Below are 27,826 nucleotides of genomic sequence, written 5' to 3'. Positions count from 1 at the left end.
GAGGATTTTGTAAGAGACCTACCTCACTGACAAAACTTTAGCCAAAAATACAGGAACATGGGCCCCCAGTTGAGTGACTAATTTAGATATGCATTGGCACAAACAAAACCTTGCAGGTATTAGAATAAATAATTTTGCATATGTTCAGTCACACTTAATATTTGTTTTATTATTTGTCCTAAGTTGTAGAGCACTTGTATCTAAATGTCACCCTTTGCACTAGTCATGAAATACATGAAAACTTGAGAAAAATCATGTACTCTATATTTCCCCTTAATGTATTTGCTCTTTCAAGTGATAAACATGTGTTTGACTTGTTTGAATCAAAGTGGGCCACCTTTACTAAATATGTTGTGCATGTGTGAAATTTTCTTGATGTATACTGTAACAAAAGGCACCACTGTGCGAAGAAGAAAAATGTAATAGCTGTAACAATGTAATTGGTCAAGTTCACTGGATGGAAGATTCACTTTTAAAATCACCTATTCTTCTAATAAATATGCAATGATAAACACTGTAATACATTTGTGAATTATTTCATGCTTGTATTCAGCTCTATCACTTTTTGACTATTTTATTAGGGTCTTGTAGAGGTGAAAGGACATTTTTCTGCATGAATGTAATAATCACATACCAATCGATCATATGAACCCATGTTGCTTCTTCTTGATGGACAGTTACATATTTTTTTGTTCTTTTTTCCTCCTCAGTGAGTCTCCAGACTTGGGTATTGCCAAGGCGAAAGACCTGCAGTCCACCTCCACACTGGAACATTTCATGGCCAAACTCTGCCCCCACCATCAGAGACAGATAGTAGATGCCATAGGTTTTCTTCAGACGGAAGTCAAAGCACTCGCATCTTCCAATACACAGCAAGACTCTAACTCTACCTCTGGGATCCAGGGAACTGCTTGTCCCACTGCAAAATCCAGTGCAGTCACCCCTGAGAAGGCGTGCCCTGATCTAAGGTTTCCCAGTGAATCCACTCCCAAGTCAGAAGTCCTGGATATGTCCCATTCTATTCCAACCAGCTGTGCAATGAAAAAAGTTCCAGAGAATGCAGTGTCACTGAAAACATCTGCTACTGCTGGCCCTGCTTTGGATCTTCGCAGCCCTGGGTCAGGGAGTAACCAGGCCTTGGCCACCACCATCACCACCGCTAATCCGGTGGATGCAGATAACAGCCGTCATGGTGATCATGCACCTCTGAAGATGAAAATCATGACAAGCAATGTTGCTGCTGGTAAGAAGTTGTCATGTGTTCTCAATGCCTCTCTTTCATCTCACTCTGACACTATGGAGGACAGAGAGGGAAACTCAAATTCATCCAACAGAACAGAGACTCATAGTGCTAGACTCAGCCCCTCTGTGAAAAGACACAATCAGGCCAGTCACACACACCAAGCTAGGCAGAGAGAGACACTCGCGCATGCCAAAGATACACCAGCAAAACTGTTTTCAGTCCACATGACCATTCCTTCAGACTCTCCAAGGACTGCCAGGAAGACCATCAGGGCCTCTGATCATCGGATAAGGGACTCTGCTTGTAGGGGACTGGCTGACCCAGATCTTGGCCACTGTGACATTGTTTTTATTGACATACCAATTACAGAGCGCAATAAGCAACAGCAGCGCAGCATGCCCCCCCGCCGCAATGCAAGAAAAAGCACCAGAGGACATATGTATTCAGATGAAATCTGGGAGTTAAAAACTGTCCGTACATTGGCTGGGAGGGGCAACTGTCCTAATCCAATGCCAGAGCTGATCACACTGGTCACCCCAAAACAAATATTTTCAAAGCCTGATGGTGTACCACCTGTGGATATGCCTTTTGCTGGAGCATGCAGGGAGTCAATGAATCAACAAATGTCCACAGAAGAGTCAGATGACAGTGTAATACCAGGAACAGGAGATATGGTGGAGGTAGCAGCCAGTGAAGTAGACGTTATAGTTGAAACTAGTCAGACTGATCAGTGTCAGAGCAAGGTGCAATCTGTTCCTCCATCTCCAACAAGATCTCCAATGGAGAACAAGGAAACCGATATGAACACAGATGTACAACAGGAAACAGCTGCAGATTCAGGGATGACAACCGCAAGCGAAGAAAGTTTTGCTCAAGCTCCATTTGAAGCAGAGAAAGATGATGAGGCTGAGCCTCAAGAGGACATGTGTGAAAGTACAGAGCAAATAGTGGCAGAAACAGTGGTGGAAACTTTAGAGAGTATTACCACACAGGAAGCTGTGCCCCAGCTTTCATCAGAAAAACTGCTCAACAGTGATCCTGTTCTCCAGCAGAATAGCGCCCCATCACCGGTGAATCAAGCTGAGGAGGAGACAGAGGAAAATAAAAGGGAGGAAGTACAAGACGAGCAACCTCAGGAACTTCAGTCAGAGACTCCGATACACATTGACAGCTCTGAAGTGACAGAAGAGTCTCATTTCACAGGTTCAGCAGAGGAGGTGTTGGTGAAAGAACCAGAAATGAAAACATCTGAAGCAGTTGACAGTGTTGTGCCCTTAGGGACTGAAGATGATAATGATAACTATGACGTATCTTCAAAGACACTTGACGCACTCTTGAAGGAATTACCCCCTTGGCGTAGAAAAAGAGGAACTGTAATTTCGCTGCCAAAGCGGTTAAGACAAACAGAAACAGTTGTAGTGGGTTATGTCAATGGTAGACCCATATCGGCCTCTGACAGAAGTCTGCGCCGTAGATCAAGTAACAGTGGCACATCACCTAGTAAAACCCCAGTGAAATCTAGTCAGAATGTACCCAACAAGAACTCTCTTGATTCAGTCATTGATTCAAATGTTGAAAACAAAAATGTGGACAAACTACCTGAAACAGACATACCTGTAGAATCAGTTGAGACTACTCCTGTGATTCAGCAGGAGAAAGAACCATCTTCTGCCACACCGTCAAGCCCAACATCTAAATTTCCTTTAAGGACCAAACAAATCCAGAAACAAAAGAGAGTTCAGAGAGATCAGGATAGTTTGCCTGTCCTCTCTGATCTGCCTGGTGATCGTCCTCAGAGCACTGAGTCAAAACGGCAACTTAGATCAGCCGGCTCGGTACTATCACCACCTGATTCAAATGCTGTCGCTTCCATTTCACCTCCAGAACCTACTGCTACCCATGCTCTTCCATCTCCAGAGCATTTTCCCTCTCTCCCACTTCCTTCTCCACTTCCTGTTACGTCTTCTCCAGTTAGGTCAGTTTCTCCTGCAGCCTCTGAGCAGTCCCAACAGAAAACAGTCCCAGAGTGTGAAAGTGTGAAATTGAACATTGAAAAAACTCAGACAGATACAAGTGTGGAATTAGACATTGAAAAAACTCAGCCACTAGAGACAACCTTGGAAGAAATACAAAAAAGTGAGAGTGACAGTAGATTGCAGGCCAAACAGAAACTAAGGTCTGCAAAGGCTGCAGTAGATGAGAGTAAGGATGAGAAACAGCAACATAGCGGAGAGGTATTAAGTCCGTTAGAAGATCAAAGTCCTGTCAAGACTGAAACACAGATCATGCCATTAAGAAGTAAACGGGTTCTCCAAAAGGAGGCAGAAGCAGGTGATGTTGCTTTGCAGCAGAAGCCAAATGTAGCATCTTTAGGAAGCAGGTCTGCAAGTGGAGATAATAGCAGTTCTTCCATTTCAGACAAACCCACTAGAATGCCATTAAGGAGGGAGAGTAGTAAGCCTGAAATGTCCCACCAGTCTGTTACTCAGTCACCACCAGTGGACAAAAAGAAATTAGCTTTGAGATCACAAAAACTGGCTGCACCTTCTACCAGTGCTATTACTGTAAGTGGACGACAGAGTGATATAGCTTCTCCTATCAGAGTAATGCCAGAAAGAATAACTAAAGCTCAGGTGAAACCCCATCCAGTGTATGTTGCATCTGTGTTGCCCCACAGCTCAGCCAGCCCTGTCATTACACCGAGCCATGAGCCCCCAAGACAAACTAACAAGTTCTTTGAGACTCTGACAGCTGAAGAAAACCAGCATCTAATTTCAAATCTGAATGTTAAGTATGACAAGATGCAAAAAGGATGGGTGCAAATGGACAAAGAGGGTCAGCCAACGACAAAATACAAAAACAAAGCAGACAGGCAGGCAGCCATATGGAAAAGTAAGCGAAGGGCACGAAAAACAAAGTCTTTAGAGCACCAGAAATACTCACCAGTCCAAATGCTCTTCATGAAAGGCTTTAATCTCACCAGTATTTGTCGCTGGTTCCTTGAATCAACAGAAACAAAGTCCCTTGTCATTGTCAAGAAGGTGAATACGCGTCTTCCGTCAGAAACTCAGCTGTGCTTCCACAGCTCGTCTAGTGCTTCAGGAACCTCCCAAGGGGTATTTCCAAGCCTACAGGCAGAGCGCTTAAAGAAACATTTGAAGAAGTTTGCCATCGCCTCTCCTGTAAAGAGCAACCCCAAGAGTCAGAAGCTGATTGCTAAAGCGCTGGAACAAGAGGCAAATGCAGTCAAAGGGAAAGAGAGAAGAGAACTTCCAAGTACTACTCAGACTTTGACTAAGTCACACGCCTCCGAAACCCCTGTGCAGATAGGTGAATCCCAGAAATCCTCAAAGTCAAAGAATCCAGCTAGTGCAAGGATCTTGAGGAAATACTCCAATATCCGAGAAAAGATGCAGGTTCAGCAAACCAACGTAAGACTGAAAGAGGCCTCAAAAACCCTACGAACCAACAGTATGAAAAGATTGGTCACCACAAAGTCTGCTGCTAAGTCAAATCTGAAACCATCTCTGAAGGCACAGAAATCACCCATACCTGTCGGGAAACAAATGAGGAAGTCTGCAGCAAAAATGGAAAGAAGGAAAACATTGGCTGCCAAAAAAAGTACCAAGCACCCTGTTCAAGAGAGGGCAGTCAAGGTCCAGAGCAGTAGTAGAGTTTCAAGAGATGCAACTAAGAAAGGAGAGTTGCCAAAGAGATGTTCTCAGCGATTAGGGTCTCCAAAAACATCTCAACATAAACCTGTCGATGCATCTAAAAGCAAGGTAGACAATAAAAAACAAATTGAGGTGGAAAAACCTGTTGCGAACAAGGCGAATGCTGCAAAAATCCAAACAAAGGAATCATCACAAACTTCAGTCGCTGAAATCAAAGGTACCGATAATGCTGCTGAGGCCCCGCAGCAGAGCATGGATGTCAGTGTACCGACCTCACCGGACCAGGTACTAACAAGATCCCAGAGAAAAATGGAGGCGGCAGTCCCTTTGAGTGTGAGCCCCGGTCATGCTGCAAAGAGGGCCACGAAGTCCATGAAAACACACAATGCATCTAAATCAGTAAGGAAAGCTGAGCAACCTGCGCTGACGAGAAGCGGGGCTCTAAAGGTCCCTGCAAAGAGAAGTCTGGCACACGCTGCGACAAAACCGGCAACTAAGAGAGGTCAGGAGCTTTTAGAGACCCCAGCTAAGCGCACCAGGACATCCCTCTCAAAATAAAGTGGACCTGTAGAGAGACAGATCATGTTTATTTAGAGGATTTTCTTTTATCTGGGATATATTCAGAAGGACCAGAAGTATCTATTTTCTTTTCTCACCGAACTCTTCACAGGATACCTTTTTCAGGAGGCAAATGTGTGAAGAAGGAACTGATTTTGAAAGTCATTTATGCTTTTGTAAAGCTTCAGTGTGAAAATGCAAATGTGACAGATTATTTGCTGAGCATTTGCTCACTGTTCAGGGACTGCACACAAGTCCTGCATGATGTCTGTCAGATGTAGTTGCTGTTTGGCTTTATGTTTCAGCACTCAATGACATGGCTGGAGATAACAGTAGCCTATTAAACCTCATTTTAATAGTTAGGATGACAAACATCAAGCTTTGGTGCCGTTATCAAGGTGACAGTAAATTCATTCAGCATCCTGTTTTGTTTTGTTTTTTGTTTGTTTTTTTTGCTATTTTGTATATAATTGTTTTAGATGATAGCATGCACTGCATTTACTGTTCAGAGAGCTTGCTGTGAGAATGGAGATCAGCTTTTGAATAAGAATTTTACTTACAGTCAGTAGGCAGCTTGTATCTCCAGCCTGTCTTCCAATCGCAACATTGTGAATATGTGACTGTTGTGACCAGGTGCCTTATTTATGAAGTGTAAAGTAATAATAGAATGTGTAAAATGTGAAAACCCCTGTCCTTTAGTTACAACAGCTTGCAGTTCCTGGAGAGGCGGTCAACATTCATTTGCTTCATGTGTAGAGTGTGCAAGTGGTTTCCGTTCCACACAGCGTGCGACTCATGCTTCATCTGGAAATTGCTATGTTGACTGAGGTGTTCAGATTTACTCTTACCTGAGAATTTTATTTTCATGTGCCCATTTTCCCAGAGCATTAGCATAAAATTGTTCTTATTATAGTTGTATTAGATGTTAAAGCAAATCCGAGTGTGAATTGTTAAAACATAACAGGGTGCTCTGTGTATCATGACAGAAGCTGGTGTATTTTATGTTGTTTTGGGTCGGTTTTCATCACTGTGTACCTCTGCACTCACTTCTGACCATTGCACCCACAGTTCTCTGGTCTTGATAGTGACTTCATTATGAGTATTGTACCTGTTTCTGCATGTGTTAAGTCTTTTTAATGTGGAGACAGCTTCTGCAACTCATACATTAGAGCTGTTGCCTTCCCAGAACTGAAACCCTGAACTATATTTATGCCCATCATTTCTGAATATACAAAGCCCATTTCAGACTGTGTGCACACTCAGTGCCCATTGAAAAGCTAGACTGAAAAACCATCTAAGATGATTTGGAAAAATTGTTGAAAAAGTGATGCACAAGCCAGGATCCCAAGCAGCAAACGCTTTGAAAGTATGTATATTTGGTTGTTTAATATGAACAAAGTTTGTGGCCTCTTAAGCATTAATGGCACATTACAGGGTGATGAATACCTTTCCTGATTATTCACAAGTTGGATATGAAGTTTTTGGGGTTGTCTAGTCACACTTCTGAGTTGTGTATCCAACTATGGTGCAGTTTTATTATTATGTTATTATTTTTTTTACTGTCATTGACTGTCAGATGTTCTCATAATGTGAAGTTTCGTTACTTCCACAGTAGTAACTTACATTAGTGTGTTGTCCAAGGAAAAATACAATTTTTAGCACAGTGTTATTTTTTTATGATGGTCATTTCTCTTTAGAGGGTAAATCATCTGTAATTGCAAAACATGTCTGTCATGTTTTTATTGTTATTTAAGAACTACATGTAGGCTAATGAATTTAGCGAACCTAAAACAGCCCACCAAATATCAGACTTGAACATGTTTATTCTTTACCGTTGCTATTTAAAGATTTTGATTTTGTATATTAGAAAGAAATAACTGCTTTATTTGTGGTAATCTCAAGAATGATACATCTTTATGTTAAAATCTTTGTATTTTTGCTGGAGTTGATATAAAGATGTTTGAATTTTTATGTTTGTTCCTTGACTTTTTTTTTTTTTACCACTGATTTAATGTAATTTAACACAGCAGTCCCCAACTACTGGGCCACGGACCGACCGTGCCAGCCCATGGGCCATTTAGTACCAGGCATTACAGAGAGACTGAACAAAAAATATTTTACTGATGATCAGAGTGTGAAAGAAGTTTTATTTTGAAAACCAGGCGCATCCGCCTATGCCTCTGTACACATATCAAACACACACACACACACACACACACACACACACACACACACACACACACACACACTAATAATAATAATAACAGTTATAAGAAGTCAGTGCAGAACAGCTAAAAGTAGACTAATGTGCTCTCTGCATAGTTGAGCTGCAGAGTTTTGAATAAACTAAAAGTTTACCAGTGTTTTTTCTTCTGGAGGATCTATCCTCACACACACACACACACACACACACACACACACACACACACACACACACACACACACACACACACACACACACACACACACACAGGCTGGGATCCGACCCAGGACACACACTGATGATCAGAATGATGGTAACATCTGGGTCAAGTCAGCTTGAATTAAAGGTATGAATCAGTTTTTCAGCATCTGACCCGGGATCCGACCCGGTACCTATCGGGTCCGACCCGGAACTTTCCCGGGTCGGTCCCGGCAATGTCCCGGGAAATTTCCGGATCGGTCCCGGGTAAATTCCGGGTCGGTCCCGGGAAAGTTCCGGGAAATTTCCGGGTCGGTCCCGGATAAGTTACCCGGGTCCAACCCGGGACCAGACCCGGATTCGACCGGGACAAGCACACACTAATAATAATATCAATAACAACAATCCAGCCAGGATCTGATCCGGCACACACACACACACACACACACACACACACACACACACACACACACACACACACACACACACACACACACACACACACCAATAATATTAATGATAATGGGGGGGGGGGGGGGGGGCGTCGGTGTTGTTGTTGTGTGTTGGAATCCTGTCAGAAAGGAGGAAAACAGTCCAGCTTACCGCAGGTTTTACTGCATGTCCCTGTTCGATGTCGCCACCACTGCGGCATTTAATAATAGGTTATTAAATTCACTGACACTTGACGGAACTCAAGTTCTCGCCCAATCATATCATGAAACAGTTCCCCTCATTTGCGTCGGTAACGCGTGTGTCGAGGGCCGGTCGATAACCACCGACCGGCCCTCGACACACGCTGGTCTGCGGCCCATAGGTTATTAAATTCACTGACACTTGACGGAACTCAAGTTCTCGCCCAATCATATCATGAAACAGTTCCCCTCATTTGCGTTGGTAACGTAATCTGTTAGGATCTTCGAAAATGGAGAGAAAACGAAAAGGAGGCGCAGAGAAACTGCGAGACAAGAAGAACCTGGCTCTTCAAGCCAACGCTGCCAAATGCGCAAAATTTCTGATATGTTTGCCACGTCAGGGTCTTCATCAGCTCCTGTGGCCGATGACAGCAGTGGTGGCGACATGAACAGGGACATGCAGTAAAACCTACGGTAAGCTGGACTGTTTTCCTCCTTTCTGACAGGATTCCAACACACAACAACACCGACGCCCCCCCCCATTATCATTAATATTATTGGTGTGTGTGTGTGTGTGTGTGTGTGTGTGTGTGTGTGTGTGTGTGTGTGTGTGTGTGTGTGTGTCGGATCAGATCCTGGCTGGATTGTTATTATTCCGGGTCTGGTCCCGGGTCGGACCCGGGTAACTTACCCGGGTCCGACCCGGAATTTACCCGGGACCAATCCGGAAATTTTCCGGAACATTGCCGGGACCGACCCGGAAATTTCCCGGGACATTGCCGGGACCGACCCGGGAAAGTTCCAGGTCGGACCCGATAGGTACCGGGTCGGATCCCGGGTCAGATGCTGAAAAACTGATTCATACCTTTAATTCAAGCTGACTTGACCCAGATGTTACCATCGTTCTGATCATCAGTGTGTGTCCGGGGTCGGATCCCAGCCTGGTTGTTGATAATATTATTATTATTATTATTATTATTATTATTATTATTATTATTATTGTGTGTGTGTGTGTGTGTGTGTGTGTGTGTGTGTGTGTGTGTGTGTGTGTGTGTGTGTGTGTGTGTCGGGTCAGATCCCGATCCCAGATCATGCCTTTAATTCAAACTGACTCGGCCCAGCTGTTATCATCATTATTATTATCATCAGTGTGTGTCCCGGGTCAGATCCCGGGTCGGATCCCGGCCCGGGTTGTTGTTGTTATCATCATTACTGTTATCATCATAAGTGTGTGTCTCTCTGTGCGGCCCGGTACCAAATGGCTCACGGACCGGTACCAGTGCTGTACAGTATGTTCTGTGTAGAATTTAAATAATTTTAGTTTTAAAAACATTTGTCAGGGGTGATGATGAAGATACGGGTATGATGTATTGATATAAGGTGTCCTAAAACAGAGTGTCTCACCCTGAAGTGCGCAAAGTGCAGATACCCGTAGGGGGACCTTCTTCTGAAGTCCTCCAGGATCTGTCTGCCGGGGACAGGGAACTGCAGCGCGGGGAAGTGCGTCCTGCACTTCTTCTGACAGGACGCCCTCATCATAACGTACCAGTAGACGCGGAGATCCCGGTTTCCTGCAAAGGACGGTTCTTCATGTGTGCTGCTGCTGCTACAGTGCAGCATGCAGTATCTCACGCTGTCCCTAAGAAGCCGGTGCAAGCGCAGACTCAATTCCAAATCGATTACGATTACGATTACGTCCACCTCTCTGCTGCGTTATCGTCCAAAGCCAATCCATACGCAGCCGTGAGGGGCATGAGCTCCTCCTTGGGGAAATTTCAGAAATTGTAGTTTTCATATTGTGCGGCTGACATAAAAACAAAGGTCAAACAAAGCAACAGCGCGTAGCCTGGTGCGCAAAATTCAACCATGATAATATCCGACATATATTCTCCTGCTGGTAACTTTACCGTGTCTGTGTGGTGGTCCGCTGAAGCGCTTAGGGGTCTGTGGGAATGCCGGCATTGGGCCTTTCAGATGTTACCGGCTCGGGTTTCTCAGTGGAGGCCAGGGACGGACTGACCATCTGGCATAGCGGGCATTTTCCCGGTGGGCCGACGTGCTATTTGGGCCGATAGTCGGCCACTTTTTATTTATTTTAGATATTCGTCTGACCAGCCCATAATACCAGACAGTCGATCAGCGGCCCCATCACACCAACCCCTTTTGCTTTGGTCTAGCCAGCATAATGCATTTGGCAAAAAAAAGTCAGTGCAAGAGCTAGAGACACTTGACGGAACTCATCTCGCCCAATCATATCATGAAACATTTCCCCTCATTTGCGTTGGTAACGTAATCTGTTAGGATCTTCGAAAATGGAGAGAAAACGAAAAGGAGGTGCAGAAAAACTGCGAGACAAGAAGAACCTGGCTCTTCAAGCCAACGCTGCCAAATGCGCAAAATTTCTGATATGTTTGCCACGTCAGGGTCTTCATCAGCTCTCTCTCTCTCTCTCTCTCTCTCTCTCTCTCTCATATTATTGGTGTGTGTGTGTGTGTGTGTGTGTGTGTGTGTGTGTGTGTGTGTGTGTGTGTGTGTGTGTGTGTGTGTGTGTGTGTGTGTGTGCCGGATCAGATCCTGGCTGGATTGTTGTTATTGATATTATTATTAATGTGTGCTTGTCCCGGTCGGATCCGGGTCTGGTCCCGGGTCGGACCCGGGTAACTTAGCCGGGACCGACCCGGAAATTTCCCGGGACTTTCCCGGGACCGACCCGGAATTTACCCGGGACCGACCCGGAAATTTCCCGGGACTTTACTGGGATCGACCCGGGAAAGTTCCGGGTCGGACCTGGTAGGTACCGGGTCGGATCCCGGGTCAGATGCTGAAAAACTGATTCATACCTTTAATTCAAGCTGACTTGACCCAGCTGTTACCATCATTATTATCATCAGTGTGTGTCCCGGGTCGGATCCCAGCCTGGTTGTTGATAATATTATTCTTATTCTTATTCTTATTCTTATTCTTATTCTTATTCTTATTCTTATTCTTATTATTATTGGTGTGTGTGTGTGTGTGTGTGTGTGTGTGTGTGTGTGTGTGTGTGTGTGTGTGTGTGTGTGTGGACTGACCATCTGGCATAGCGGGCATTTTCCCGGTGGGCCGACGTGCTATTTGGGCCGATTGTCGGCCACTTTTTATTTATTTTAAATATTCGTCTGACCAGCCCATAATACCAGACAGTCGATCAGCGGCCCCATCACACCAACCCCTTTCGCTTTGGTCTAGCCGGCATAATGCATTCGGCAAAAAAAAAAAAAAAAAAAAAAAGTCAGCCCAAGAGCTTGTTCATAACCACCGACCGGCCCTCGACACAACTTGGTCTGTGGCGCATACGTTATTAAATTTGTTATTAAGCACTTGAAGGGGCTCATCTTGCCCAAGCATCTCATGAAACACCTCTCTCTCTCTCTCTCTCTCTCTCTCTCTCTCTCTCTCTCTTTCTCTCTCTCTCTCTCTCTCTCTCTCTCTCTCTCTGTCTCTCTCTCTCTGTCTGTCTCTGTCTCTCTCTCTCTAACACACACACACACACACACACACACACACACACACACACACACACACACACACACACACACACACACACACACACACACACTCACTAATAATAATACCAATAATAAAAGTAACAACCCAGGGCAGGGATCAGTCCCGGGATCTGAGCCAGGATACACACACACTGATAATGATAACAGTTACAGGAAGTCAGTGCAGTAAATAGTCCGTTAGAGCAGCGGTCCCATTTGGTACTGGGCCGCACAGAAAGACTGAACAAAAAATATTTTATTGAGCATCAGAGTCTGAAAGAAGTTTTATTTTGAAAATCAGGTGCATCTGCCTGTGCCTCTGTACACCTGTCAAACCACTAGTCTTGGTTCTGTGATATGTTGGTAAAAAGTAGGCTCAAAAGTTAGCAAAAATGATTTAAAAAAAAAAAAAAAAGGTCTTTGGAGAGCTTCTTCGGAAAGGGGAAAAGATCAAATGATGAGACAGAAGAAGAAGTGAACTACCAATGAGCGCAAAGGAAGTGAACCAAGTGGCGAGGTGAAAGCTAAACGGTTTCATACGCTCGAATTGAATTAAGCACATTTAATGCAAAAGTGTGAATGTCTGAATGGCCACACTGGGTGTGTGAAAAGCCTGGTGTCATAGCTGCCTCCTGGCATCCCACAAAAGCTCTGTTTTTGCACAATTAATTGTACAATTGTGCAATTAATTGTGCAAATACAATGAAAAAAAAATGGTGATAATGACAAGCAATTCTTACCCCTTGATATTGACCCCTTCATATCCTGCCATGTAAATATTTACTTCCATTCATGAGAAGTGGGCAGTTGAGGCACCAGTGCTCCTGGCAAACTGTACCCTCATGGTAAGTGTGCCAGCTTTGTGAATTGCCTCAGTGCAGCCAGTGAAGGCATTTCACGTGATGGGGACCTGCCATGACTTAGCATACGGCTCACAGGCGGGAGTCCTGAGCACCACAGGAAGCTCCCACTGTGGGACAGATTGGTAAACAGTTGGCCTCTGTCACCTTGGTCCCTGCAGAAAATAGAGGGTGAATGAACAACTTTTCACCAAAACCAATGTGGCATGAGGTGGTTCATTCAACTTAATGGTGAAATACAAAAGTCCTCTATGCAACTGAACCTGGAGAGACAACACAGCAAATGTTACAGACGTAACCACCCTTTACTTTAACCACTTTAAAAACTCCTTTAACTGTTACCACCTCAGACAACAGTGATGTCTGTGAAACAGAAATATCCCTGGTGTCCAAGGTGGTAACCTCAACAGGCAGAATCCCACTGAGATGGATAGATTTCTTATTTGTAAGCACTCAGCTGTTCACCACTGAGTGCTCGCTGACCTTGTCCCTTCCTCTTGGATCTAAAGAAAGCGTCTTTCTATGCTCCTATGGTGAGTACATGTATTTCATTCTTTCAGCTGTTAACATGGAGTCTGTTAGTTAGCCCTTGGCTACAACTTAAGCTCCTTTTTTTAAAAAGCCTGTATTTGTATACATTTGTATATGTATTGTATATATTTAGCTTAATTGGCACAATTAAAAGTATGTTGAATTACCAGTTAGCAAAGTATTTAGATTCTGAAGAAAACATCATTCTTAGGGAAGTTCTGGAGCTTATTTTTCCTAATTTCTGAGCAGACTTGTGACTGTTTGTTCATGATGGACGTTGGATGTAGATTGGAGACGTACAAATGCTCATGCCCTGAAAATGAAGAAAATAATTACCTGAATGCAGTTCCTTCCTCGGCTAAAAGGAGCATTTCAGAATCTTTCAGCTCATCGTTTTTGTTTTACTAACTGCAGCCTCACTATGGTGAATTTAGCAGCTAAAGAGCCAGATATTTTTCTGAGGAGTCAGTGGAGGCCAAAGTGGAGCTTAAAGGAGAGTTAATATTGGACTCATGTTTGCCAGCTGGCCAGAGACACGACTGCAACACGACCTGGTCTGTCCCGTTGTTGCAGGCCATGTGAAACCTGAAAAAAGTGCTTCCCACCGAGTTCTTTCACCCATCAAGGCCCCCCAAAAAACAGCTTAGCACTCAGAAGTGGTACGCAGTAAATTCCCAGTTGCTGGCATCAGTTTTGGCAGTGGGCTCGTCTCTGATCCATCCATCCATTATCTATACCGCCTATCCCTTTTGGGGTTGCAGGGGGCTGGAGCCTATCCCAGCTACAATGGGCGAGAGGCGGGGTACACCCTGAGCCGGTCGCCAGCCGATTGCAGGGCCACATTCAAGAACAGACAAACATTCACACTCACACTCACACCTACGGACAATTTAGAGTCATCAATTAATCTAATGAGCATGTTTTTGGTCTGTGGGAGGAAGCCGGAGTACCCGGAGAGAACCCACGCATGCACGGGAAGAACATGCAAACTTCACACAGAAAGGCCCCGCCTGACCCGGGGATCGAACCGGCAACCTTCTTGCTGTGAGGCACGCGCACTACCTGCTGCGCCACCAGCCCTCGTCTCTGATCAATTGCAAAATAAATAAATCAATAAAAATCAAGACTTCAGGTTCATTTCAGACACAGTTGATGAAAGCCAAAAACACAAAACATCTGACACAATGTCCATTTAGTTTTACGATCACATCACATGATGTAACTTACTCAGTTTTCATGAATTTGTAGACGTTCAAATTTCCAATTTTTCTGACTGTGCTTTTAGGACTTTTGCAGTTTTAGGCTTTTGAGCTCTGTGAATCAGCAAGAGAAGACATAAAGTAAAAGAAAAAGACAACACATTCTTAAAAGCACGCACATTTAAGTTTAATTAATGAAAAAAAGTGGAGGTTTGGTAAACATTTTGTCGGTGGCACTACATACATTCAGCATTATTGGGAGTTTTTCAGTTTAATCCCACCATTGATCCTGTAACAAAAAAGCAAACAGACATAACCCAACCAGGGATAATTCTTAAGTTTTTGCACCAGTTCAATACAACAGAGACATTGTGTTGTTTACAATAACATATTTATGTATATAGTTCATAAGATGGAAAATCTGTGTTTCTGGTCATGTGACCAGGTAACTGAATTACATCTCAATATAGCACAAGCACCACTAAGATGTCTACCAGGAAGTTGAATGCACCAGTCCAGTACAGATCAGTGCAGAGGAAGGAAAGGAGACATGAAAAGAAAGCCACGTTTGACTAAAGATGCACCTTTACGAGGCACACAGCCTAAGAATTACAGTGACTGTTAATCAGTATCCTTTATGAGATCTTCTTTTAATGTCATTGTACACCACTGGGATCACAACAACAGCATGTAAAACAAAGTCAACATGGGTAGCAATATGAATAGGAGCTCTGTGTGCATTGTACCGAGCTGAGATCTGGGTCTGCAGCCTTTCACACTATAAAGAGACTTTTAACATTTAGATCAGCAAAATGGATAAACACAATCCCAGTCTGCAGGGAGAACAATGCCTTAAGCCATCCTGATGGACTGTCACTTATTCAACAGTATGTGATTTCTATATCTTACATTGGAAACTAAATAACAGCTAAAAGTTACCACTTCATGAATAAGCATAGGTCATATTTATCTATACACATTTATACATTCAGGTATGACTGTTGTGTTCACTGTAATTGGCACCATTTCTTCTTTTTTTGTGTGGATAGCCAGTCAGAACTGACAGACATTGAAATGTCCAGACCTTTCCCAGTATTATCTGTCAGTCGTAGGCATGTAATGCTTCACACAGTTGCCTACTGAAACAGATCTAGGATGATATATCTTAACATGATCATTGTCCACAGAAGCAACTTCATCCTATTTCTTCTGGCTTGACAGCAGCTTATGATCAGTTGAGCTTGACTACTTTAACTTTGTTGAACTAAAAAACAAAACAAAAAAAACACCTTCTTTCTATGGCAAACATCTCTCAAATTAAAATGACAGAAATACAACCCAGCACTTCAACAAAATGAACATGAAAACAATCAGAAGCCTTTATGTGTGGTATGGTAATTACAAGGTAAATTTGAAGGGGATACCTCTTCATCCCAGCTCTGGCCTCTCCAGCCCCTGCAGCAAATGAGGAATGTCTGAACCAGAGAGAAGGAAAACACTGCCGTAACTTGCTATTAAGTGATGTTACAAATACCTTACAGATTTTTATGCCATTTTTATTTATTATTTTACCTTTTTTCATCTTTTTGAAATTTTTGAAAATATCTGAAAGTCAGCAACATTTATGCCTTTCACTTTCTACAGGAAAACGCCTTTAGATAAAATAAATAAACACAAGCACAGACTCTCCTGAATTAGATGTAATATTCACATGGAAGACAACATATACAATATTAAACATATTTCTAGACCAATACTGCCTCCTATACAACAAGGCCAACCAGCTGCTGTATTTTTGGCCAATTAACGTAATTAATTACCTTGTTGGTGCAAGCGAGATCAACAAATAAAAACACCTAAGGAACCAATTGAATGCCTTTCCACCAGTCCCAAAGCTTCCAGAAACAGACTTACTCTTTAACATAGAAAAATACTATACCAAAATGAAATACAAATATATATATATTAGAATCTGTTAGGCATTTCTATATAAAGGATTGTTGGGGGAGGGTTCAGGGGAGGGGGCGGCTAAAGGAGTTAGGTTACATCATGTGACAAAATATAACAAAATATAACAAAAATAAAAACAAATCAATATGAGAAATTAGACAGAACAAAACAAAAACTCAGATTCTGCAACCTTTTGTTTTGTAATAACATTTATAATGATATTAAGAAGCTCTACATATTTGTTGGCAAACTCTTCTCCACACATGCAAAAGTTTGCACAAGTTTAATACTGCAGGCATCAAGAGGAGCAGGGCTTAACAGCCTCCTGCTCAAAGGGGGTGGGATTATGCAAATCATCCTAACCCTGAGGCAATGTATGCTGGGGGACTGATAACCGCTGGGCAGTGCCAGCGCCAGATTGGTTTGCTGTACTAACAGAACAGATAGTTGCACCACACAAGCCCTGGCGCTTTTACAAGCGTTAAGACTGTGTGTAAATCGATGTATGCCATGCATGTGTGATCATGTACTTCAGAGAGGTGTCGCTTTTCAGTGCTGCTAGTCAGTGCAGTCTATTTTTTATGGAGTTTCTAAGTTACGGTACCTCACAGCAGACAACTGTGACACCAGACCACCTGGCCTCGAAGCCACGACACCCGCACTCATGTGCCACGCTAACCCTACCCTTCCTTTGTTCGCTTCTACATGTGCATGTGTGGATGGATGACTGTATCCTGGCAGAGAAATTGCTACACCAAACCAACACCAACTTTAACTCAACCCAAACCATATCCAGCCCAGTCCAGGTAACCCAGCCAAGCTCAACTCAAGATAGCTTTGCCAAGTCAAACGGTCCAGCTCTCTTCTTCTCCCTCTGTTTTCTCTCTTTTTGTCTTTCGCTGCCTCTCTTCTGCCATTCTTAGCTGGGCTGGACCCCCACTGTCCTCACTGCCTCCACGAAGTAAGGATGGAAGATGGTGGCCAGGCTGTCAGAGGCCTCGCAGATGGATGGGGAATTCACACTGGGTAATTTGGGTTGGAGGGATGCCTCACTCTGAATGCAAGACCTTTGAAATCTCTGGACCCCTTGGAACAATGTTGCAGATACAATGGTTTTGTTGCCGTTGTTGTCACTTCTACATTGTTGCTCATGTTGTTGGTTTCTCTGTGTTACTGTAGGTCACACACCCTTGGAAGGGGAGGAAATGTCCTATTTTACAAACATTGTTGTCCATAATATATAGATAGAGGTTTTATATATACTCTTTATACTCTCTCTCTCTCTTTCTTTCCCTCCCTCACTTTCCACCAGTCCTCTCTCTTCCTTTCTTCCTTTCTTTCAATCTTCTGCTTGGCAGCAGCGGCAGGAATTATGAGTGAATGGTGCTACATGCAGCCCACGCAGCCGCACTTGATGGTTTTTTCCACTTCCTCGCTGAAGGAGGTTCCATCACTGCATTCAAAGGTGTATTTCCGGCGTTTCATTCGCTGGCTGGCACAGCAAGCCCCCGTGTCGCAGGCTCCGGTGCACTCCACCCAAGAGACCATGCGTGTTGTCTGACAGATGGCGTAGCCTCTCTGTACCTGGTAGAAGTCTCGCACAGGCTCCCCTCGACACTCAGACTCTGGAAAACAGGATCACAGACATGAGGATGATTATTAAAGTATAACACCTTTTAGCAAATGCTTTCTCCTCAGGATTGCAGACTAACCTGCATCACAAAGTTCCCCAGTGTAGCCACTTTCACAGTGACAGTAGGCATCTCCTGTGTCGGAGATCTGGCAGCGGCCATGTTTGCAGGACAGGCGACGGCAGGGGTTGAACAGCTCTCCCTGTTGGTTGCACAGGGCACCGCGGTAGCCCTCCACACACTCGCAGCGGTACGACTGAGTGTCCAGCGGGATGCACTTTCCATGGACGCATCTAGAAACAGACAATCACTTAAATCAAATGTCCTGCTCAGTAAACAAATCACTGAAGTTAATGTTTCAAGAGCAGTATCGTGGATGTGTGCCATTAAAAAAAAACATATATTGTACTTTTTTCAGTTACAGTTACAAATTCTTTTTCAGGTTTTACATAAAAAGGAGCTTATAAAACACATTGCTAAAGATTACACCAGTGGTTCCTGCACTTTTTGCCCTGTGTTTAGTCTAGAAGATGTTAGCAGCTTACTTTCGATACTTTAAGTACATTTTTTCTCATAATACTTCTGTACTTTTACTTTGTAGGATTTAAATGAAGGACTTTTACTTGTAACAGAGTATCTTTCAGCAGTGTTGTTGTATTAATTTGAGTACTTCTTCCACCACTGCTGGCAATATAAATTCTATCCCATTTGCAAACATACTTGCTGCCTTGGCAGGGGTTGGTAGCCGGCTGGTCACAGTGCGGCCCAGTCCAGCCTGGCTGGCAGTGGCACACTGGTCCCTGGACCCCATCAGGCTGGCAGATGCCATGGACACAGTAGATCTTCTTGCAAGGCTCGCAGCCCGGAACCACGCCGGGCTTCATCTGGGTCTTGGTGAAGTCCTGAAGCTCGTTGTTGATGTACAGGTTCTGGATACAGCCATGGAAACTGGAGCCATTCTGGATCTGCCAGAGACGGAAAGCGCCTGAGTGCACATCCACTGGCATGCCTGGAGGAGGAGAGAGAGTGAAGAGATGATGTTTATACATGTGAAGACGCACATACTGGATCACAAACAGACAACTAACACAGGGCTGGTATGAGTGTAATGGAGGAAGGTACTTTCAAACACGTGTGTCCCAACAGTGCATATACAATTTGTCAAATTAATATATGCAGCTCTTTTTCAAACTGACTTAAGTTTATGCTTTGCTTTTGCACCACAGGACACACATCCTTGGAACAGAGGACAGCAAAAGGCAAAGAGGTGTGGGAAACTGTCTCTTTCAGTGTTGTATGAATGACGGACAGTACAACACATCACAAAACGTCACATCACGCCACTTAAACTGTACAAATTCTTAGCCACTCTTGAGTGAGTAAGCCCCTGAAACTGAGGCTGCACGACAACAAATGTTATTTTTGAATTTTGTGAATGTCAAGAGTGGCTAAATCACACATTGAAAATGAATACAGTTGCATTTTGTGTAAGCAAATCCATGCAAATACAAAACATCTCTTCAGTATAGACTGTGTCTGGTAGTTCTTATTGTAATCACTAGAGGGCGTACTTTACACACTGTAAAAATGTACTGTATTGACAATAGATCTGTTTGATTATAAATGGATGTCAATTCACTTTAAGTTGTGATCTGTCGTTTTTGAAACAAATGTGTTTTATCTGTTAAGGTGAAATTTGTTTGGAATTTGGAATTTGTTCATTTCAAATACGTGTTGGGAGGTCTAATTAAAATGCGGCCCCTAGCAAACACAGTCGTGGAGGAGGGGATGGTGTGGGTGGAGGATAGGGTTTGGGTGGAGGTAGGATGGGGTTGAAGGGTTGCATGGTTGAGGGGAGGGGTTAGTTGCAGTGGTGACAAAGCGAGGGGGAGGGGTGGTGATTGACAGTAGTGTAGTAGTTTAAGAGTGCCTGCAGAGGAGGGAGGTGTGTTCTGGAGAGGGCCCCTACCCCCCACGTATAGCGGAGCCTCCCCGTTGAGGGGCCGCACCGCCCCAAAGCTGTCCATTGTGGTAGGGAGACCACCGTCAATGGACAGGTTCACCATCTGGTCAAAGGTCACCAGCTCTACCGTGTGGAACTGGCCATCGTTGATAGTCTCAGTACTGGTGAAGGAAAGCAGAGGTTGGGACTTAGGATGTGAAAATGCAAATGGCACCTTTTCATCATGAATCAGCCAACAGTGACGTAAACTTCAGCCTATCAGACGGTGCATGGCACCTTACCTGTAGATGGCATGTCCTGGCTGGCTGCCGGGGTCATAGCTGACCTTGACGTGACCTTGGTAGAGCTCTACTGCAATATGATCATTGTCTCCATTGTACAGCAGGATACCATTATCCTCAGCTGTTGACACCTACAAAGGGGAAATGTTGCATTAAGTGTTTGAATTATTCATGTTTCAGAAAGGCAACTCGCAGAGTTAATATCCATGTTCACATATTAACACTCATTGAATACCTGCAGGGTGATGTTAGCTTGAGGCCAGTTCTTGAGGTCAGAGAGCAGTAGGTATGAGTCTCTGTCAACAAAGTTGACGCTGACCAGCTTCTCGCAGCGTGGCCCCCCAAACTCTGGAGGACACTGGCAGAGGGCGCGGCCTCCTCGCTCCACACACGGGGCGTTGTTCTGGCAGTCGGCCAGCTCGCACAGGGACAGTGGAGATGGGGGAACCTCACACAACTGACCACTATAGAGAGAAAGACGGCGAGGATATAAAAGTTTTTCTTTTTTTGATGATGAAAGCAGAGGAAACTATGTTGTGCATGTTAAATTTGTTCTTCTCACCTGTATCCTTGAGGACAGATGCAGGAGTATCCATTTAACTCATCCATACACTGAGCTCCATTCTGACAGCGATGCTCCTCACAGTCATCATAGTCTAAACTGCAGTCATCGCCAACATAACCAGGAGAGCACACACACCTGCAATATACAAATATGATACTGTAATCAGGCTGAACGATTACAAGGCTATCTCCTATTCTAGAAATAACATTTATTGTTCAATATGTACTTCCAGCATTTTCTGCTGTGTCTGATGTTGCTGGCAGCAAACACTCACTTGGGTCCAGTAGAGGTGATGAGGCAGGTAGACTGATGTTGGCAGGGGCTCCGCCCAGGGGCACACACATCCTCCATTTCTTCGCACATATCCCCTACAAAGAAACAGATATTTATATTATTAAACCTGAAACCATTTGAATCAGTTTGTCTCTAAGTAGAAATACCAGTCAGTTTCTGTAGATCACAAAACATTTTGCTTGTTTGTGCAGGATGTTTTTTTTTTTCAGTACAGTTGCTTCTTGAGTCAAACTGTGCTGTATGCACCAACCTGTGTAGTAGGGGGGACAAAAACAAGTGTAGTTGTTGACCCCATCGATGCAGGTTGCTCCGTTCTCACAGTCGTTGTCTTCGCAGTCATCAATGTTGGTTTGGCAAGTGGGGCCCTCAAAGCCCAGTGGACATGTGCAGCTGCAACGCACACAATCATTGCGTCACTATACGATGTTCTTAATTAAATTAATGAGATTTTAGTCGTTTGTTGTACTGATTTCAAAGCTTGTCTTCCTCACCTGTATTGTCCCTCCTCCTCCTCATTCACTTGGCAGGTTCCTCCATTGGCACATGGGTTACTCACACAGGCATTCAGAGCCGTCTCGCAGTTCTTGCCCTGAGAACAGAGACAATAATTTTTTGCTATAAATTTCATGTTGAGACACGCTTAAGTGGACATTCACAAATAGGTGGTAGTATTGTGCAGCTCTGACCTTGAATCCTGGTGGACAGCTGCACCTGTAGATCTCCATCAGGTCGCTGTGACAGATGCCTTGGTTCTGACAGGGACTGGATAGACAGGGGTTACACTTGGCCAGCACTGCAGTATCAACGTCTCCTGGGGGAATGAAAGAAAGACAGGAATCAATTGCATATAGATACTTATTCTGCTTACATTATATTTCCATTTCCAACACAATCGCTCACCTGTACATTCAAACTTCTTTGCAGGTGTGGTGAGCAGCAGTTTGCCCTCCATGCCCAGCGGGCCAGCACAGCGGGCGATCCCAGGCTCTTTGTAGCCAGTCTTCACCCAGTCAGATAGCCAGCGCAGGCGACAGTCACAGTACAAGGGGTTGGCACCAATTGCCCTGACAGAGCAGAGAGAATACATGTGTTAATGATTTAGGAGGGCTGTGTTGCAATCCTTGTTTAGTTCAGTAACAAATTCTGGCTGCGTCACTGCAGTACTCTCCATCACCAGCAGATGTCTCTACACCCTTACGTAAAACAAACCATGCCAGATTCAACTTGGTGTACTATACAAACTGCTTGTCTGAGAGTAAAACAGTTAAATGCTCAATGCCACTCTGTGCAATATATCATCTGGAGGAGGGCTTCTCAATTATAGGCAAAGGTGTGAACAGAAGGCACTCTTAACCACTTCTGTCATGGTGCTCGTGAATCAATGGCGCTCTGTCCTCCTGCTGGATGCACAAACACTCCTGAATCAATGCTGTTCCATTACGGTGGAACATAGGCTCATCTTTCAGGCCGGGCCAATAACTGACACCTGACATCTGCTAACATGAAAGCCACTTGACTGTGACTGTGGATCAATGGCTCTCCTCCGTTCATCCCTTCACCCCATTTTTTATGCAGCCTTGACTCTTGTACCGCTCTCTAAAAAATGTCTTTGTTTAGCTCTCTCTATCCTCCCCTCTTCCTCTCCAAGCCCGACACTGATAGGTCTATTGATCAGTGACTGCCAAGGGATGATGTGAATATCGAGGACTGATGGTAGAACACAAACAGCAAAGATACCTCTGTGTAGTTTTACACACATCCACAGCCACACCACAGCTACACAAAGCACACACCCGACAGACACACACTAAATTACAGACACAAATAAACAAACCAAAACAAACACTAAAGTCCACAGACCATGGAGAATCTGTGTGTGTGTGTGTGTGTGTGTGTGTGTGTGTGTGTGTGTGTGTGTGTGTGTTTCAGAGATGTGACAGGGAGATGAGACAGTAGAGGGGTCTGTGTGTTGCTTTAACCACAGGACTGCGGCTGATTAAGGGAGGGCTTGGCTCATGTGGAGCCCACCAAAGAGGACTACAGACAGGCCACTGTGAGCCACACTCTAAGGCTGTCTGACCAGACCCCCTCAGCGCCTGAGAGTGTGTGCGTGTAGACTTCACAAAGTCTGGTAAGAGCAGACAGCATCACATAGGCTGCCATTAGGGTATACAGTTGTTTGCGTGTGTGTCACGACTTACAAGTGGGAAAGTGAGGCCACGTCGTTGAAGATGCCATCAGGAAGCTCTGAGATTTCATTGCCATGGAGAGACCTTAGGACAGAAGAAGAGGAAATGTATGATCATGAACATATTTCAGGAAGACAACTGCTCTTTTGTGAATCTTTTCTGTCATGCTGTTAGAGCTGAAATGAAATGGCAACCAAAAAAGACCAAATATTTGCTCATTACAGCTTCTGAATGTGAGGATTTGCTGGTTTTCACAGTGATCTATAATGAATGTCTCTAACTGTTGGTCAGACAAATGCAGCAATTTGAAAAAGTCACCTTCAAAGACTGCGATTGGCTTTTTCTTTCTGATATTTTATAGACAAAACAAAACAAACAAACAAAAAAACCCCAAGAAAATAAAGGAAACAAACATTAGTTGCTGTCCTACATGCTATTCTTTGTTTCAGTACAGCTAAAACCAGAAATAGGATAGGATGCTGAGGGATATTTCCATATTGTGTGGGGTGGTAGGTGGTTTGTATTCCTGGTTAAGTCTTGTGCAGTTGGTGAAGACATGAGTCTCTGTAAGTCTGGGAAAGACTGGTGTCAAGTTTCTATGTGCGTCTGGCTGGCAGGGCCAACAAGTGTACAGAGGGAGGGGGTAACAGAGTCGTGCTGCATGCAGAACCACGAAAAATGTTAGTTGAATTGTGTGTGTGAAGATGAACAGGTATATTCGCATGCTTTCAAACTTGGGCACATGTATACTGATGTCTGTGTGCATATGCAGTGTTTTGTATCTACTGTTGCTTTCCTTGCTGTTCTCTGACTACTGTCCAGGGTGACAAGCCAGCATGGCTTAATGACTGGATGACTGATGGCTGCTGTAATCCGCAGGGTCATTACCACCTCCAACCCTCAGCTGACCGCGTTCTAATGTTACCACGGTTTAGTTCACAGTACCAAAATGTGACACAGCTGCTCTCTGTGTCTGGACGAGGAGAACTGATGTATAAACAACTTTGAAAGCCTAATTCCTTTATTGTTTGATCCTTCAATTACCACTAAGCTTTGGAAGAGTCAGGTATAAGGATGCAGAGCCGCGCTATAGCACGAAAGGGAAAATATACAATGCAACTGTCTGAGACAACAAGTTAATTGGCCGGTGTGCAGCGAAGAATGCTTATTAGTGTGGAGTAAGTAGTCGGTTTGTGGTAGTCGGAGAACAGTCAGGATACTGAGGGCACGGAGCCAGCAGCAGTGTGCCAGCCAGGCAGAGATCTCCTGGGAGAAAGGAGCCAGGGAGTCTCCAGGAAGAAACCTGATCCGCTTTTCTACTAACATTCTCTCTGTGTCTGTCTCTCTTCTTTTCTACAGCTGTACGTCATTACATCACTCTATCTCAGCTATGTCAACTTAATGCATGTGATGTTTCTGGACCAGCAAAATGATGGTTTATGGCTAATAAGAAGTTCTGCACAGGCAGGTCACACTGAACTTGTTCAATGTTTTCACACAGACTTGTTCACCTGCAGCCAGTTAATAATGCTTTGAGATTCTGTGAGTCCTCTGAGGAGCATGGGATACTGGCATTTACCCACAGCACTGCATCCAGCGCCTTTACTTTCTTTCCCTTTCACACACTCTTTCATATCACTTTCTTTTCTCACAGCTTCCCTCCCAAACCCTGGTGGACCACGCCCTAGCGTTCTCTCTCAGCTTGCTCACCTCACACCCAATACCCAACAGGCCAATTAGCAGCTTATTAATCTGCAGCTCAAACCACAGCCATCATACACACACATTCACATGCACACACATATGCACACTTGCACCAAACTGCACCGCATCCATGCCAGGATCAGACCCCTGGTCTGTTTGAAGCCCTGAGCGTTAATGATTCTTCTCCTCTTTACTGCTCTGTAAAGCCGAAGGTGCGGCTTTATAAAGGCTTTGGCACCTCAGTGTGTGTGAGCTCGCATGAGTGTGTCCCACTCGTAGCCGGCTTTGGCATCACATTGCGGTTTCCATGAAGCTTCCAACATTGAACTTTGAACCCGGTGTGGGGTCTTAAAGTCGAAATGATTAAATAGAGCTCATTGTTGCTTCACTTTTGTTGCACCCCCACAGCATTGCTTAGTTAAGAAAAAAAAAAGCCATGGCACCAGCTGACATTTAATGGGAGACTTATGATTGATCACACCAGCAGTAAAGACATCAAAGTTTTCTGCTTCAGTTGGACTCCCGTCTGACTGAGACAATAAGGTAGTCCAGACAGTCTGCATGTATATGTGTGTGTGTCTGAGCTTCTATATAGTTCTGAGCCTGTATGGGGGTGTGTGTTGAGGGAGGGCCTCACATGGCGTCTAGCACACTTGCACAGGGAATATTTTAAAAGTGAAGGTGGCGTGAGTGAGTAAGAGCAGGAGTAACGGACGCAGCTTCATTAGAGATCAAAGCAACGCGCCCGGGCGAGCAAGGCGACATCAGCTAATGATGACCGAGCTTCACTCTCATTCCACGCTAAAAGGGCTCTTACGCTTTGTGCCTCGTAATGATCGGGACTTTGGTCGAATCCCGCCGTATAAAAGAGGCTTTGTGGAAGCTTTGTTGTCAGTAGTAAAAAGTGTGCCTGCTATGAGCACACATGGAAGGCCGATATGTCTGCTTCCACACACATACTAACAGGCACCAAGCCAGTAGATGACAAACATGTAGGCAATGCATACAGACACTAGTGCGTGCGCACACACAAACACACAAGCATACACAGATGCATACATAATCTCATAAGGAGTTCTGCTGGGCCTGGTCTCTGTTTCTCAACTGTTGGTTTGAGTTAAAATGTGGGGCATCCAGCTGCTGTATCTTTGGATGCAAGTCCAAATATTGGTTTGGTTTCGTCATCTGTCTGTCGGGTGCATTTACATCCTACATCTCCGTTATTTAGCAGACCAATTCATCCACGGGGAGCCCATGGTCGCTGAGAATGCACAATCAAAGACTTCATAACTTCATAAAAGCCCGGAGGCAGAATCAAAACCATTACGGTTAGCAGGGCAAACATTCCCTGGTAATCAGTGTCAGAGTGATTTTGTACAGTGGGTTGTGGGGGCGCGTGTTTGGCCCTGATGGCGAGGCGGTGATGAGCTCGGGGCATTTAGAGGTGAACAGGCAGACTGGGCAGATGTTTGAAGATGAGGTGTGGGCAGGAGTAGGAGCTGGAACAACACTGCTGCTGCTGCCCTGTGGCTGACATTTAAACAGAGAAAATAGGTCGTAGTGTGTGTGTATGGGTGTGTTTGTGTGTGTGTGTGTGAATTCATAAGCTGTCATAACTGTTTAGACTGTGTTTCAGTCCTCTGGAGTCAATCAAAGATTCTCAGCATCTGCCGCACCGTCTCTGTAGTCAGTGCAAGCTGTAAAAATATCCTCCTTAATAACTCATTTAGTCTGAAAGTGAGTCTCTTCTTTTATCTTTCAAAATAACTTTAGTTGTTTCAAATCAACTTGCTGTTTTGAGTGTTGTCTCAAAATTATGTGACAACAAAGACACATTTAGAGCACTTGACTTGTGCAAGAAAGGAAAGAAACTCTCACCGGCAAGATACATTTTGTTTTAAAAATAGGATTTTAAGACTCAACCCTCGGCCGACACTAGAGTGAACATATACATATGCATGCATGCATTTAAAATGTAAAAATAAACTCACAGCAGTCGGAGAGAGTGCAGTCCACTGAAAGCCATTTTGGGGATGCAACGGAGGGAGTTGTAACTCAGGATTCTGCAATGTAAAAACAATTACATATGTATGGATCTAAAGTTCTTCTGTAGCCGTGTGACAGCCCCAGGCTCTTGGTCCTGTATACTCTGTGTGTGTGTGTGTGTGTGTGTGTGTGTGTGTGTGTGTGTGTGTGTGTGTGTGTGTGTGTGTGTGTGTGTGTGTGTGTGTTATATCTTTTGCAGGTTCTTGGTTGGGTGGAGCTGAGGTGCCATCAAGTTAACTGGGAACATCTGGCCAGTGTTTCCAGTTACTTAAGCCTACCTGCCCAGATGCCAGTGTTGGCCCCTTCACCCTGCACCAAGCTCTGTGTGCGCCACTGAACTACCAAATTAACTTAATAAATTTCAGTGTGATTTTGTTGAGCTCAATGTGCATCTCCACTCTTTGTCTGTAAGCTGGATGTAACACTGTCAGTACTAGAATGAAATACCAGCTCCTTGCTGGGACTTACAGAGTGGTGAGTTGGCTCATGTTAGAGAAGGATGAGTTGGTCAGAGAGTTGATCTTGTTGTTGCTCAGGTCTCTGAAAGGAAAATTAAAAAGGCATAAGTGCACTGCATTGAT

The 27,826-nt window shown here is 44.3% G+C and overlaps 2 protein-coding genes across 6 annotated transcripts in view; one reads left to right on the top strand and one right to left on the bottom strand.

Annotated features, from left to right (window-relative positions):
* Positions 1 to 7,439, top strand: part of LOC139340901 (ligand-dependent corepressor) — a 30,820-nt gene extending 23,381 nt beyond the window's left edge. For both annotated transcript variants that reach the window (XM_070977021.1, XM_070977022.1), the window contains exon 7: positions 711 to 7,439. In XM_070977021.1, coding sequence (XP_070833122.1) covers positions 711 to 5,475 — 4,765 coding nt within the window. In that variant the 3' untranslated portion in view covers positions 5,476 to 7,439. The remainder of the gene's footprint in view (positions 1 to 710) is intronic.
* A 7,343-nt stretch (positions 7,440 to 14,782) lies between these two features.
* The window catches only part of slit1a (slit homolog 1a (Drosophila)), an 89,107-nt gene continuing 76,063 nt past the window's right edge, over positions 14,783 to 27,826 (bottom strand). For 2 of the 4 annotated variants that reach the window (XM_070977297.1, XM_070977298.1), the window contains 15 exons: positions 27,714 to 27,785; positions 27,191 to 27,262; positions 23,508 to 23,579; positions 22,207 to 22,370; positions 21,993 to 22,117; positions 21,798 to 21,895; positions 21,557 to 21,696; positions 21,287 to 21,380; positions 21,010 to 21,147; positions 20,683 to 20,911; positions 20,448 to 20,578; positions 20,134 to 20,327; positions 18,924 to 19,212; positions 18,285 to 18,496; positions 14,783 to 18,197 (listed from right to left, as the gene is read on the bottom strand). In XM_070977297.1, coding sequence (XP_070833398.1) covers positions 17,959 to 18,197; positions 18,285 to 18,496; positions 18,924 to 19,212; positions 20,134 to 20,327; positions 20,448 to 20,578; positions 20,683 to 20,911; positions 21,010 to 21,147; positions 21,287 to 21,380; positions 21,557 to 21,696; positions 21,798 to 21,895; positions 21,993 to 22,117; positions 22,207 to 22,370; positions 23,508 to 23,579; positions 27,191 to 27,262; positions 27,714 to 27,785 — 2,269 coding nt within the window. In that variant the 3' untranslated portion in view covers positions 14,783 to 17,958. The remainder of the gene's footprint in view (positions 18,198 to 18,284; positions 18,497 to 18,923; positions 19,213 to 20,133; positions 20,328 to 20,447; positions 20,579 to 20,682; positions 20,912 to 21,009; positions 21,148 to 21,286; positions 21,381 to 21,556; positions 21,697 to 21,797; positions 21,896 to 21,992; positions 22,118 to 22,206; positions 22,371 to 23,507; positions 23,580 to 27,190; positions 27,263 to 27,713; positions 27,786 to 27,826) is intronic. The other 2 variants (XM_070977299.1, XM_070977300.1) reach the window with 1 other exon arrangement.

Source organism: Chaetodon trifascialis, chromosome 13 (assembly GCF_039877785.1).
Source record: "Chaetodon trifascialis isolate fChaTrf1 chromosome 13, fChaTrf1.hap1, whole genome shotgun sequence".
Lineage (NCBI taxonomy): Eukaryota > Metazoa > Chordata > Actinopteri > Chaetodontiformes > Chaetodontidae > Chaetodon > Chaetodon trifascialis.
This window is presented reverse-complemented; position numbering and strand designations above follow the sequence as displayed.